Source organism: Lolium rigidum, chromosome 4 (genome assembly GCF_022539505.1).
Source record: "Lolium rigidum isolate FL_2022 chromosome 4, APGP_CSIRO_Lrig_0.1, whole genome shotgun sequence".
Taxonomy (NCBI): Eukaryota; Viridiplantae; Streptophyta; class Magnoliopsida; order Poales; family Poaceae; genus Lolium; species Lolium rigidum.
The window spans coordinates 256,198,605-256,212,386 of record NC_061511.1 but is presented as its reverse complement, the minus strand read 5'-3'; the positions used below and the strand labels follow the sequence as shown (position 1 = coordinate 256,212,386).

At 43.8% G+C, this 13,782-nt stretch overlaps 1 protein-coding gene across 1 annotated transcript; it reads left to right on the top strand.

Annotated features, from left to right (window-relative positions):
- The first annotated feature begins 5,965 nt into the window (after positions 1-5,965).
- On the top strand, positions 5,966-8,210 carry LOC124650308. Its single transcript, XM_047189851.1, has 2 exons — positions 5,966-6,271; positions 6,380-8,210. Exon 2 carries the CDS (start codon positions 7,111-7,113, stop codon positions 8,062-8,064), a length of 954 nt encoding a protein of 317 aa, XP_047045807.1. The 5' UTR covers positions 5,966-6,271; positions 6,380-7,110; the 3' UTR covers positions 8,065-8,210.
- Positions 8,211-13,782: the final 5,572 nt, after the last annotated feature.

The following is a 13,782-nucleotide window of genomic DNA, read 5'->3' as shown; positions in this document are numbered from 1 at the left end:
CAAGATTTGTGACATTTTTCTTAGTTGCAACCCATGTGACACCAATTAAAATCTTAGTTGCAACCACATGTTCGACTTTGGAAAATTCCGGTTGCAGCCCATATTGCACCTAATAGCTAGCACAATTTACGATGCAATCCAACGGTCTAGGAGGCGACTGAGAATTAGCAAAACCGTAACGATAGAGACTATGGCATTTTGAATAGATAAAGCACTACGATTCATATTAAATTACCGAAACATACGATACAAGGTTTTTAACAATACTAGCCCGTGGAACACCAAGCAAAGACCTACCAATTCTATCCTCACAACCTTCTTTTGCTAAAACTTGTCCAACACCATTTCTTGTTCTTCGGACCTCATGAACATATAGGGGTCATCAAAGCCATGGAGGAGTAGCTTTGTTTCCTCCACAATAGGCTCATAGCAAGACCTGTCGCGTTCCTCCTTTCACGCTACCACCCCGGAGTTATCCGTCTCAAGCACCACTCCTCAGACCTGACAATCCTTAGCAAGAAGCATAAGCCTCATCCTTCTCACGGAAAGGGTTCTTCCAGGACACGAAAAATCTTCCTTTTCTCTGTTGTGCGGTAGGATTCTGCCGCGGCAGGAGAAAAATCACTTTCCTCTGCCGCACGGTAGGATTTTGTTCAAGGCGTACAGAACCTCTTAAAAGCGAGATGGAGCAGAGAAAGAAATATATGATGACATCCCCTCGTCCACCTCGACTGATCTTTCGCACCAAGTTTTCTTGGGAATGTTACCAACAAATTTGGTCTATGTCAAAGGTGTTTGAACTTTGTTGGTTTGAATAACCAAAGATCCAACCTGAAACAAAACATTAGAATTGTCATCGACTGCCACTTTGGTGATCATATTATTTTTATTATTGGGCTTTGGCTGATTCTTTGGGGGGGTCAATTTTATCGTTAACTTCCTTCGAATAGTCATTTTCTTCAAGTTTTTTTCTCACTGCCCTTTTGAGGATTATCATCAGCATGTCTATCAGCATCTTCCATTACCGCATCCGATGGCGCCACAATCTTATACCCTTCAATCTCAAGTGTGATCCCAAACCCTTCGCCATCATAGGTATGATCTGTAACATCTGGCACTTGGTCAAGAGTCTATGTAAATTATGTTTTATAGATGAAGTATTATTGAAAAATACTTCAGACCATTGGGTTCACCTCAACCCAGACGGTCCAGGGGTCTACGAGCCGTCTGAGCGAACAAAACATATTTCGTGTTAGAAATGGGTACCGTAGTCCATCTGTATCCCTTGTTGCACGATGGCTAATGCGTGCGATCGTAGATTTCACGTGCTATGGCTAGGTTGAGACTCGATGTTAAGGAGCTACCTGCTGCCCAACTGGGCAAATGGATGCCATTTGGATCATCCATGCTTAATCTTCATAGTATCTTATTATGCTACTCATTGTGGGTAGTAATATAAGGTGGTGTCCAACATAAGTTACTAGTTCATGTTACTACCTTCATAGTGGAAAGTAACTTAGAGGTGGTATCATGCGAAGTCTCATTTATTAATTTGTAGACTCATTTTGTCTTGGGGTGTGATGTTATTGTAATTAACATAGCTAGTTACGACATCACTCTCTTCATTTATTTATTGTTATGCTATATCATTAAAATATTTTGGAGTGTGTGATATCACTAACTAAGTTAGACCCACTATGAACAGTCTTAGCAATTCATGTCCAGCACAACAAGCCTAGGGTCATGGAATTCATGACCGAAACCGAGTTTTTCTTGCAACCAAAATGTGCTGGTACGGTGTTGCATGCCTGCAAGCTTCCACTGTACTGAACACTTGACGAGACAACATGGTGACGACTCAATAGCAAATCAGGGGAAAAACGTAAACTAGTTAGTTCAAACTACTTTATATTTCCTATTCTCCAAGTCAATTATTTTAGAACGGAGGAAGTATTGACACATTTGTCGAGAAAGGGATAAAAACACAGTGTGGTGTTTTGGAGGCCGAGCTATATGTAGCTCTATTTTAAACAATTAAAATTTATATTTTAAACTTTTTTAAAAAATCTGAAATAAAATTCTAGAGGTAGCCAATAATGTATGCTACAATGGTGTAGAATATCAATGCAAACTAATTTGTACTTACTCCTTACCACAATGTAGTGCATGTAAGATTTTCAAAAAGTCAAAAAATTTAAATTTCACCAAGTTGTTTGATAAAATATCTACATCTACCATATAAAAATATATATCATGGAGAATTTAATGATATTGACTTGGTATTCTAGATTTTAATATTTTTCCAGCATACTTGATCAAAGTTTATATCGTTTAACTTTTTAAAATGCTTATACGCACTATATTTTGGCAAGGAGAACACGAAATTGATAAAATCCGACAACTTTTATAGTCTTGAAATATGCGCTATTCACTATAAATTTTCACCAAAATTTGTCATTTTTGTGTAGCTTAGAATACAAGATTGTTTGTATTGAGATTTTACATCATTGAAGATACATTATTTGCTATCTCTAAAATTTTGTTTTAGATTTTTTAAAATTTAAAGTATAACTTGTGATTGTTCGCAAAATAAAAGGCTACATGTAGCTCGCCCTCCGTTATGTTTTCCAAAAAATACTCTTTTGTATCACACAACCATGTCGAAAACGAGCCACTTGCAACAAGATAACGTACTGGTGTAGGAGTGACTACCAACAAAATTCATGCATGTCCGCCGAATTCTCAAAAAAATATCCATGTACGTTAGATGGTGATGAGATCATGTGAACTGTACTCTTAGAAGTTCAAAGCCCAAGTAAACTTTGTCGATGGTGTTGGAGCGGGAGAAAGATGAACAGCTCCCCTTGACTGTGGGCGTCGTAATCTGCCATGTTTTGGACGTGTCTAGTGGCGCCGTTGTCCGGTGGCTCAGGGGACTATTTACCATGATGGCAAGGCTGCAAGCCAGTTGTACGTATGTGTCTGTTGTGTGTTTGCCTGCACGCTACAGAGCTCACCGGGCCTCGGCCATTGTAAGACTGATCTCATGAGTTACCTGCTAGTAGAGCAGTGTAAAGGCCTCGAGCGCTTTTTACAAGAACTTCAAAAATTTGCAGGCGAGCTGCGCGTGCAACAGTTATTCATTGCTGCTTTCTGAGTTTGGCATGACTTAGGTACGAAATGGAGTATGCCAAAAAAAAATTCTGTTTTGTTACTTCTAGGTTGATTGAGAAATAAGCTAGAGCTAAGCTGATTCTGCGATTATTTTGGATTTCATTATGATTCGTGCATTATTTTGGATTTCATTGTGGTTCGTGCATCTCAGAGTTGCACACTGGGTTGCAACTGCAACCATTTTTTTGAGTTGCATATAAACTGCGCATGAAATCTGAGAATGACATCTGATCGAGAATTAATGTAAAACTAGGCCGTCCGAGTATTAGTCGCATCCGTTGTTCCTCTCTTAGGGCTCATTTGATTCAAATAAATTCTATATGAATTTTGTAGGATTTTCATGCTTAGGACTTTTTCCTATATGCAATGTTTGATTTGTAGTATTGAATTCTTAGGGATGCATAGGAAATTTTTCTATAGGATTGCGTTGCACTATGTTTTGAAGAAATTTTTTCATCCACTCAAACCTTATGTTACAGTTCCTTTGATTTTCTGCAAATCAAACGCTATTTGAACTTTTTCCTGTAGATTCCGAATCCTATAGGATTCGCAAATCTTATAGAATTAAACTGGACATGACACTCTAATCTTGCGGTTTTCCTATTCCTATGTTCTAAAAATCCTTTTTAGAGGATGTTCTTAAAATCCTACGAATCAAACATGTCCTTAAATTTCAGGCATGGTTTTCATGCATCGAGGCACACGTTGTAGTATTGGAATTTTATAGTGTACAGTGTCGGTAGCAGCAGCAGAGGTCTGCGAAGAATAATCATGGCATGTGAAAATTTCCTTGCTACTATTTCATAAGCAGAATCGTTGGCGATATGCAGTAGTAAAAGTTTCTCTTTTTACACCATCGACAGCCGCAGTGGCAAATCCACCCAAAAGATCAGCACAGTTCACATCGAGACCAGCCTTGTCTTGCGCTGCGCATTGCCATCAGAGGAACAGCAACCGGGCAGGCTTTTCTCTAGTACCATGCTATATATCTCCAACATCTTCAGTGTACCCGTCCTCTCTCAGTCATGATTACCTTGTCTCTCTCGCCAGCAGCACAAAAGTACCGCAAGAGAAAATTACATCATGAAATTTTGTTAATCTTTTCAGCTCTGGGTTTCATGGGGGTTCAGAGAAGCTCATTGCACAGGACGTGCATACGCAGAGAAAAGGAAGTGCAGCCGGCATCGCTTGCTACTGTCGCCATTGGCCTGAGAGGCAATCCAAAAGATATGGAAGCAGGAGCTGCACACGGTGCAGGGGTACATATGTGTTGCTTGCAGCATCACTGTTGTGAACAGAGCGCGCTGGGAAGAGCTCTGCATCTGCATCATCTGGCCGCGTGAAATATAAGAAAGAAATGGTTGTTTACTCAGGAGCCGTGCCCCCTGTGGCCTGAAGTCTGAAGACCTCTTCTGAATATCTCATGATAACTAGGGTGGTGTACTGGTGTGTAGTGCGGCCTAGGAATATGGATCATGATCATCGTCATGTGTTCTCCCCCCTCTGGCTCGCGTTTGACTGCTGCCAGTACCATGGTACATATGCAGTGCAGTGTCCTTCACGCCTTGCAGAACTTTGGGTTTCTTTCTCTCATGGAGATGTGCATGGTCATGCCTCGTCGCCGATTCAGCGGACCAGAGCGAGATGAGCGCATGAAGCTTCAAATTGTGCATTGAGTTTCGGTCATTGTACTAACATCGTGCCGTGCTGCACTGCAGCTGCACGCCGGTTTGTACATCCGTGCGAGATTCAGGATATGATGTAAATACATGGCAACGCGCCGGTTCGACAGCAAAAGGTCTTCACTCTTCACTTCTGTTGAGAAGGAGTTGGGTAGGGAGTTGTGCCTAATATGCACTGGCGGAGCTCCTTTGGGGCCAAACCGGGGTGGTGCTATGTGCCGACCTGGTCGGCGCTGACCACGTCCCGCACACCCCCGGTTGCCTGTGGGCTTGGCCCATTATCGCTGATTTCGTTGGTTCGGTTCGGCTGTTAACTAGGCTGCAGCCCATCAGGTGACCACTTTTCCTTTTTCGTTTTTTTTATTTTCCTGTTTACAGTTTTGTTATAAAAAACTAACACTTTACAGGCTTTTTTATATTTTCAAAATTTGATCAAAATTTCTGTCTACAGGTTTTAAAATTTTCGATTTTAAATTCGTTCAAAATTTGAAAATCGTCCAAAATATAAAATTTGTTCAAAATCAAAACTTTTGTTCAAATTTCAAAAAAACGTTCAAAATTTAAATTTGATCAGATTTCGAAATTCGTTCAAGATTAAAATTTGTTCCAGTTTTGAAATTCGTTCAAATTTAAAAATTGTTCAAAATTTAAATTTGTTCAAACTTCAAAATTCGTTTAAATTTGGAAATTCGTTCAAGATTCAAAAATTTTCAATTTTCGTTCAAATTTTGTCAAACTTAAACATTTTTAAATTTGAAAATTTTCGAAAATTACTTTTAAACAGAAAAATAAAACGAGAGAGCAAAAAAAGAAACAATGAAAAAGAAAACCGAAAAGAAAACAAAAAGAAAACAGAAAACGGAAAAGAGGAAAAGGAGAAAAAACAAGAAAAAATCGCCTAACCGGGCCGGCCCACACCGCGCGCGGGGGTGTGCGGCGCGGTGCAGGTGCCGACCTGGTCGGCGTATAGGAAACGCCGCCAAACCGGGCCATGGCCTGCCCATGATTTTTGCAAAAAAAAAATCAAGCCCTATGCATCTAAGCCCAGCCCAACACCAGAAGCCTCCACGTTCCCTGTACGCTGCTTCTAGCCTTCCAGGTCGTCTGTTTGGTCGCAATGCTCGTTGCCTCGTCCGTTCCTCTCTCTCTCTTTCCGATTTGACTAGATTTAGCGATTAGAAGCAAATAGAGGGGGAATCGGAGTGAGGTGGTGGTCTGGTGGAGCGGAGGAGGAGCAGAAGCACGACGCAGAGTCACAGACGCCGGTAGCCGGGGGCGCTGCCGCGCGGGCATGGCTGCACCGCATCCGCACGAGCACGGGGCTGGCTGCCGCCGGTGCGCCCCAGCGCCTACTGCCCGCGACTAGGACCGAATCAATCCCTTCTCTTCTGCAGTTCCCCTGCCATTCTGCCAAGGTAATCTTCTTTCCTTCCCCAAATTCTTAGTTACTTAGTTAGTAATTTACAGCAGTTGTGTTTCATTCACTAAATTGGGGATTTATTCACTTTTGCAAATTGCAACAGCAAACAATAATGGGAAAGTTCAGTCAGAGAAAAATTGATTTTGTCTTAAAAAGAAAAAGGGATGGGACAAATGAAAATGAAGATCCTTTGGTAGCAGCAAATGATATCTTGCCCTTGCTTCAATTGGAACAACAACAACACAATAATGACGAAGGATTTCAGACAAATGAACCGGTCACTTTTCGAGGTATAGAGTACTTGCAGCGAGACCCTGGACTGCGCCCTCAGATTTGGCGATATCCACCGGAGCAAAGAGATTCCGTGAGGAGAGCATATTTGTTGTTAGGCCCTATGCAGCCCCATCTACAGAAATATAAACTTTCAGGTGAACAAGGCCATCAACGCCGCTTCCAATATAACTGGTTTGGTCTCTTTCCATCATGGTTGGAGTACTCTGAGGATAAACAATGTGCATATTGTCTATTTTGCTTCGTGTCTGGCAGCAAGGAGAATACAAGAGGTGGTTCTCATGTCTTCACGGTAGATGGATTTGACAAATGGAAGAGGGTCAATAATGGGAAACATTGTGCATTCTTGACTCACATAGGTTCCAGACCATGCTCGCCACACAACACTGCAGTCACTAGTTGTCAAGATTTAATGCATCAACCATGCCACATCGAAAATGTAATAGCGGTGAAGGACAAGGAGAAAGTAGAAAGAAATCGCTTGCGGCTGAAAGTCTCAATTGCTGTTGTTAAGTGGCTTGCATTTCAAGCTTGTGCTTTTAGATGTTTGGTGTTGTTTATTCTGCTATCCAAGATATGGCAGCTGATGGATCACTTGGGTCAATACGGGCAGATGCAGACACTTCTTTTAGCTACCTGTCATCCTTTGAGTTCATATTTATCCTATGTTTGACAAAGGAAATATTTGAGATAACTGAAATACTTGGCCAAGCTTTTCAGAAGAAGTCACAAGATATTGTAAATGCTGTTCGCCTAGTATCCTCAACAAAAGAGTGTCTTCAAGAGCTAAGATCAGATGATGGCTACCAACAATTCATTGACACTGTTATTGAATTTTGCGTAAGCCACTCCATTGACATTCCTGACTTTGAGGAAACATACATCCTGCGTGGTGGCCGTGCACGTCATCAGCCTGATCAGTTCACCAAGGAGCATTACTTTCGAGTGGAAATTTTCCGTGCAACGTTGGACACTCAACTATTTGAATTGAATCGAAGGTTCAACGCGAAGGTAATGGATCTTTTATCTACTAGTGCCACTTTGATTCCTAGAAACAAATTCAAAGGGTTCAAAGCTAGTGATATATGTGAGATGGTGAAAAAGTATTACCCGGCAGATTTCCCGCAAGATATTTATGGATTACAACAACAACTGAAACATTTTGTTTTGGATGCTTCCAAAGATGAGGAGTTGAAGAAAATATCAACCTTGATTGATCTTTGCCGATGCCTTGTGGAGACGGGAAGACATATTATCTACAATTTGATTGATAGATTACTCCGTTTGCTTATTACTCTTCCAGTTTCTACGGCAAGCGCTGAACGTGCATTTTCCAGTTTGAAGATTATTAAAACAAGGTTGCGCAATAAGATGGAAGATGAAAATCTGGCCAATAACATGTTAGTTCACATAGAGGGTGCTATTCTGGAGGATTACAAGTATGATGATGTCATTTTTGATTTTAAAAGCATCAAGGATCGGGCAGCTGACTTGTAGTGTGTATCTCCATGTCTAAACACATATATTGTCTAGTTATTTTTGTGTAGCTTCTTTTGCTGTATAGTAGTATTACATATATGGATGCCTCTCCTGATTTTGTAAGCACTGGGACCAAAATGATTTTATTGATGACTAATTTCTAATGAACTGGTGTGCTTGGGAACAATTTTTTTAGTTTCTGTAAGCCGGCCCGCCCAAGAAAAGTTTTCAAGCTCCGCCACTGCTAATATGTGTGAACCCTTGAGCAAAATCTTGTGCCTACTGAAGAGAATAGAGTCCACCTGTACTTAAAGGTCTTCACACTTCAAACATTTCTTGCTGCTGTTGAAAAGGAAATGGGTAGAAAACCTCTCTTCAGTAGTCAACAGCAGTGACTACCCAACTCTAAGTATATGAGCAAAATCTTGACGTTTGTGCATCCGTGCCAGGTTCAGGAAACTCGGCAAGACCGTGTGCAAGATATGTGCCACGGCACGGCTCCGTTTCAGCGGACTTAGATCATCTCCACCCGCTGTCACCCAAAACATTTGCTAAAGGATTTTAGGGCGCGCTGAACATATTTTCGTCTTCAATCGCGCGTCTCAAATCTTCCGTCCGGCGCGGCCTAATACGGAGTCCGGTGCTTCGAGTCTGTTCCCGGTCCACAGGGGACGTTCCGGATACACCAGACAAAGCGAGAAGCGAGGCGGGTAATGGCGGACCCGACGCGTCATTGAAACGAACGACGCTCAACCATCACCTACCTCTGGTCAAGCGACGTTAATGGCCTGGCGGGTTTCCCAGGCGGCGCAAATGAAGTGTCCCGTCGACCATGCCCGTGTGGCCATCCGCGCCAACGTTATTGCGGCCAACGCCCCGGCTGCCGCTTCGCCTACCGCTTTTAAAAGGCCGCCCTCCTTCCTTGTCGTACCTTCCACATACCATCCTCGCTGCGCCGCACTCGACAGCGCCTCCTTCCTTCACGCCACCTTCCTAATCCGACAATGTCGTCGTCCTACAAGAGCATGCTCTCCGCGAATGCTTCGGGCGCGGAAGCCTCACGGTGGCGGAGGCGTAGGCGCTGTACCGCGCGCAGTACCCTGTCCCGCCAGACATGCGCCTGCCATGTTGCGGCGGCCGGAGGATGGCCGTCAACGGGATCGGCATCCCGCCGCCGCCGCCGGGAACCGATCGCTGGAGGGACGCGATCAGGACCCAGCGCGCTCGCCCACCTAGGCCCCCACCAGCAACGACGACTTGTGGGCATACTTTTTCCAGGCGCAGTACGACGTCGACATGAACATCACCGATGGCCTCGCCGGCCGGAGGAACACGTGGAACAAGGAGGGGCACGCCGTTTTCTGGGGTGTTCCCGGGCGCACCCTCTCGACCGTCGTCGGCGACATCCACAAAGGTGCCACGCGGCTGGACATGCCACTTTCTCTGTCGCCATCTCCTCCGGCTTCGGCGCGCTGGCAACCGAGGAGGACGTACTCGTCGTCCTACAACTCTTCTTCTTTGGGTCCGGCGCGGTCGGCGTCTTTCTCCCACCGCGCCACGCTGTACATCGTGCCGAAGCACGAGGTGAAGGAGGAGCCCGAGTACGCGATGCCGCCAGCGATTCGGAGGCGTGGCAGCACGACATCACCATTCGCGAGCCAGCGCGGTAGCAGCAGAGGCGCGCCAGCAGCGCCCTCCTCATTCTGAAGCCAGAGGTGAAGGAGGAGCAGGACGACGAGGAAGCCGCGAAGGCCGCGCAGATGGCGGAGTACGTGCAGCAGGAGCGCCTCATCGCTAGCAACGACGACCCCGAGGACTGCCCAGGGTTGCACGCGTCGTGCATCTCGTCCTTCAACGACAAGGACGGAGGGGTGACGTCGACGTGGCGATCGCCATGTCCATCCGCGACGCTGGGATGCCACTCGTCGACCTCACCGACGACAGCGAAGCTAGGCCCAGCGGCGCGGTGACGGACGAGCCCGTCGAGGAGCCCGACGAGTGCGGCAAGCAGGACGTTGTCGAAGACGGCATGTACAACTTCCACCAGTACTACGACGCCTCTAGGCCCCACAAGTACTACTAGATTACGGTTTAGATTTAAATTTCATCGAATTTCGTTCAAATCTTTATAGCAAGTTTGAATGAATTTCACTATTTTCGATTAAATTCCAAAAATCTCAATTTTTGTTTTGGGGAAGCGGCTGGGCAGCGACATCCCCCAAACGCGACACGAAGAAAAAGCATTCCCCAAATGCTAAATCCGGCGCCGTTTGGGGAACGCTTTGGGAGACGCGGCTGGAGATGCTCTTAGAACATCTCCACCGTCTCCAGTAAATGTCCGGCAATGTTTATAGCGGACATTTTAGAATTTTTGGGAAAAGGACCACCCTGCCTAATTCATTGACAGAAAGGACCACCTATGAGTGTAATTGATTAAAAAAAAAGACCACCTCCGCTGTGGCGGAGGCATCCCACGCGGCACGTGGCCTTGCTGCCGGTGTGAGTGGCGGCACGTTTGCTGCTGCGGCAGCTGACATGGATCTTGCCTCCACAAGGTGTGGCGGCAGGAGCACTTTGCTGCTCGGCGCGACGGCCTGCCACCAACGGACCTGATTTTCGTGCGATGATGTGACGCGATCTTGCTTTGTCTAAGATTCCCTCTTGATTTTGGTTTGTCGTGAAAGCAATACAGAAAATTGACCGCAGAAAGAAGCCTATTTGTGTAGGAGTTCTGTGTTGATACAGCAAATAGAGCACCGACAGCCTATGCTAATTAATTTGCACTAATGTTTTGGTATTTTCATACTCATTAAGGCTATATAAGTCGTACTTACACGCATACAAATCAAAACAGCAGGGTCAAGTTTGCCTTCCGCGCCTCTCTCTTTCCTTCGCAAAATATTCCAGTGAGTATGAGTGTGTCTTGCGCGGACCAGGATTGTAGGCCGATAAAGGAGAAGAATGCAAGCTTGCCACCGGGGATGAGAGCGGAGAGGTGTTGGTGCCGCCACCTTGCGAAGGTGAAGGAGGTGGTGGATTTTTCTGATAAGTTTGGCATGAAATATTTCATGTGCCCGAACTCCGATCATGATCCACCCACACAATCAAGTTCATCGTCCTCGAGGTCTGTGGTATGTTCTAACATCATGAGTAATAATCATATTTTTATACCATTAGTGTTAGTTTATGAACTGTCTTATTTTTGTTGCAGTGTCCTGATACGTCTCAAACGTATCTATAATTTCTTATGTTCCATGCTAGTTTTATGACAATACTCACATGTTTTATATACACTTTACATCATTTTGATGCATTTTCCGCTACTAACCTATTAACAAGATGCTGAAGCGCCAGTTCCTGTTTTCTGTTGTTTTTGGTTTCAGAAATCCTACACAGGAAATATTCTCGGAATTGGACGAAACAAAAGCTCACGGTCTTATTTTCCACGGAGCCTACCAGAACACCGAAGAGGAGACGAAGAGGGGCCACGAGGCGGCCACACCATAGGGGGGCGCGGCCCCACCCCTGGCCGCGCCGCCATATGGGGTGGGCCCCTCGGGCGTCCCCCGACTCTGCCCCTTTGCCTATATAATCCTTCCGTCGCGAAAACCCTAGTACCGAGAGCCACGACACGAGAAAAGTTACTGAGACTTCGCCGCCGTCAACCCCATCTCGGGGGGTTCTAAAGATCGCCTCCGGCACCCTGCCAGAGAGGGGAATCATCACCGGAGGGCTCTACATCACCATGCCCGCCTCCGAACAGATGCGTGAGTAGTTCATCCTTGGACTATGGGTCCATAGCAGTAGCTAGATGGTTGTCTTCTCCTCTTGTGCTATCACGTTTAGATCTTGTGAGCTGCCTATCATGATCAAGATCATCTATTTGTAATGCTACATGTTGTGTTTGTTGGGATCCGATGAATATGGAATACTATGTCAAGTTGATTATCGATCTATCATATATGTGTTTATGATCTTGCATGCTCTCCGTTGCTAGTAGAGGCTCTGGCCAAGTTGATACTTGTGATTCCAAGAGGGAGTATTTATGCTCGATAGTGGGTTCATGCCTCCATTGAATCACGGGACGAGTGATGTAAAGTTCTAAGGTTGTGGATGTGTTGTTGCCACTAGGGATAAAACATCAATGTTTTGTCTAAGGATATTTGTATTGTTTACATTACGCACGGTACTTAATGCAATTGTACGCGTTGTTTGCAACTTAATACTGGAAGGGGTGCGGATGCTAACCCGAAGGTGGACTTTTTAGGCATAGATGCATGCTGGATAGCGGTCTATGTTGTTTGTCGTAATGCCCTAAGTAAATCTCATAGTAGTCATTGGGAATTTTAGCAAGTTTTTGTAAGAACTTTATAACTTCAGAGATGTGACAATCATCAAAATCTAAACCATTATGATCTACAACAATGGGATCATTGTCCCCAATATTTTGAAAAATTTCAGCAGTTTTATCACAAACAGTTTCAGCAGTTTTAGCAGTTTCAGCAGTTTCAGGCAATCTTGCACGCTTTGCACTAGGAGTAGAAACATTGCCAATACCAATTATTTTACCATTGATAGTAGGGGGTGTAGCAACATGTGAAACATCATCATTACTAGTGGTGGTAATAGTCCAAACTTTAGCTACATTATTCTCTTTGCAAGTTTTTCGTTTTCTTCTCTTTCCCACCTAGCATGCAATTCAGCCATCAATCTAATATTTTCATTAATTCGAACTTGGATGGCGTTTGCTGTAGTAACAATTTTATTATCTTTATCTTCATTAGGCATAATTTTCAATTTTAAAAGATCAACATCAGAGGCAAGTCTATCAACCTTAGAAGCAAGAATATCAATTTTATGAAGCTTTTCTTCAATAGATTTGTTAAAAGCAGTTTGTGTACTTATAAATTCTTTAAGCATGGTTTCAAGACCAGGGGGTACACTCCTATTATTGTTGTAAGAATTACCATAAGAATTACCATAATCATTACCATTAGCAGAAGGATATGGCCTATAGTTGTTACCAGAGTTATTCCTATAAGCATTGTTGTTGAAATTATTACTTTTAATGAAGTTCACATCAACATGTTCTTCTTGGGCAACCAATGAAGCTAAAGTAACATTATTAGGATCAACATTAGATCTACCATTCACAAGCATAGACATAATAGCATCAATCTTATCACTCAAGGAGGAGGTTTCTTCAACAGAATTTACCTTCTTACCTTGTGGAGCCCTTTCAATGTGCCATTCGGAGTAATTGATCATCATATTATCAAGAAGCTTTGTTGCCGCCCCCAAAGTAATGGACATAAAGGTACCTCCAGCAGCTGAATCCAATAGGTTCAATCCTGCATAGAAGGTTTGGATGATCATCCAAGTAGTTAGTCCATGGGTAGGGCAATTCTTTACCAAAGATTTCATTCTCTCCCATGCTTGAGCAACATGTTCATTATCCAATTGCTTAAAATTCATTATGCTACTTCTTAAAGATATAATTTTAGCGGGAGGATAATATCTACCAATAAAAGCATCCTTAGTCCATGAATCAATACTATTCTTAGGCAAAGATAGCAACCAATCTTTAGCTCTTCCTCTTAAGGAGAAAGGAAACAATTTTAATTTTATAATGTCACCATCTACATCCTTATACTTTTGCATTTCACAAAGTTCAACAAAATTATTAAGATGGGCAGCAGCATCATCAGAACTAACACCAGAAAATTGCTCTCTCAT

What these genes read in the sequence shown, in the direction of transcription:
- LOC124650308 (XM_047189851.1), top strand. Translation starts at nt 7,111, where the DNA reads ATGTTTGGTGTTGTTTATTCTGCTATCCAAGATATGGCAGCTGATGGA.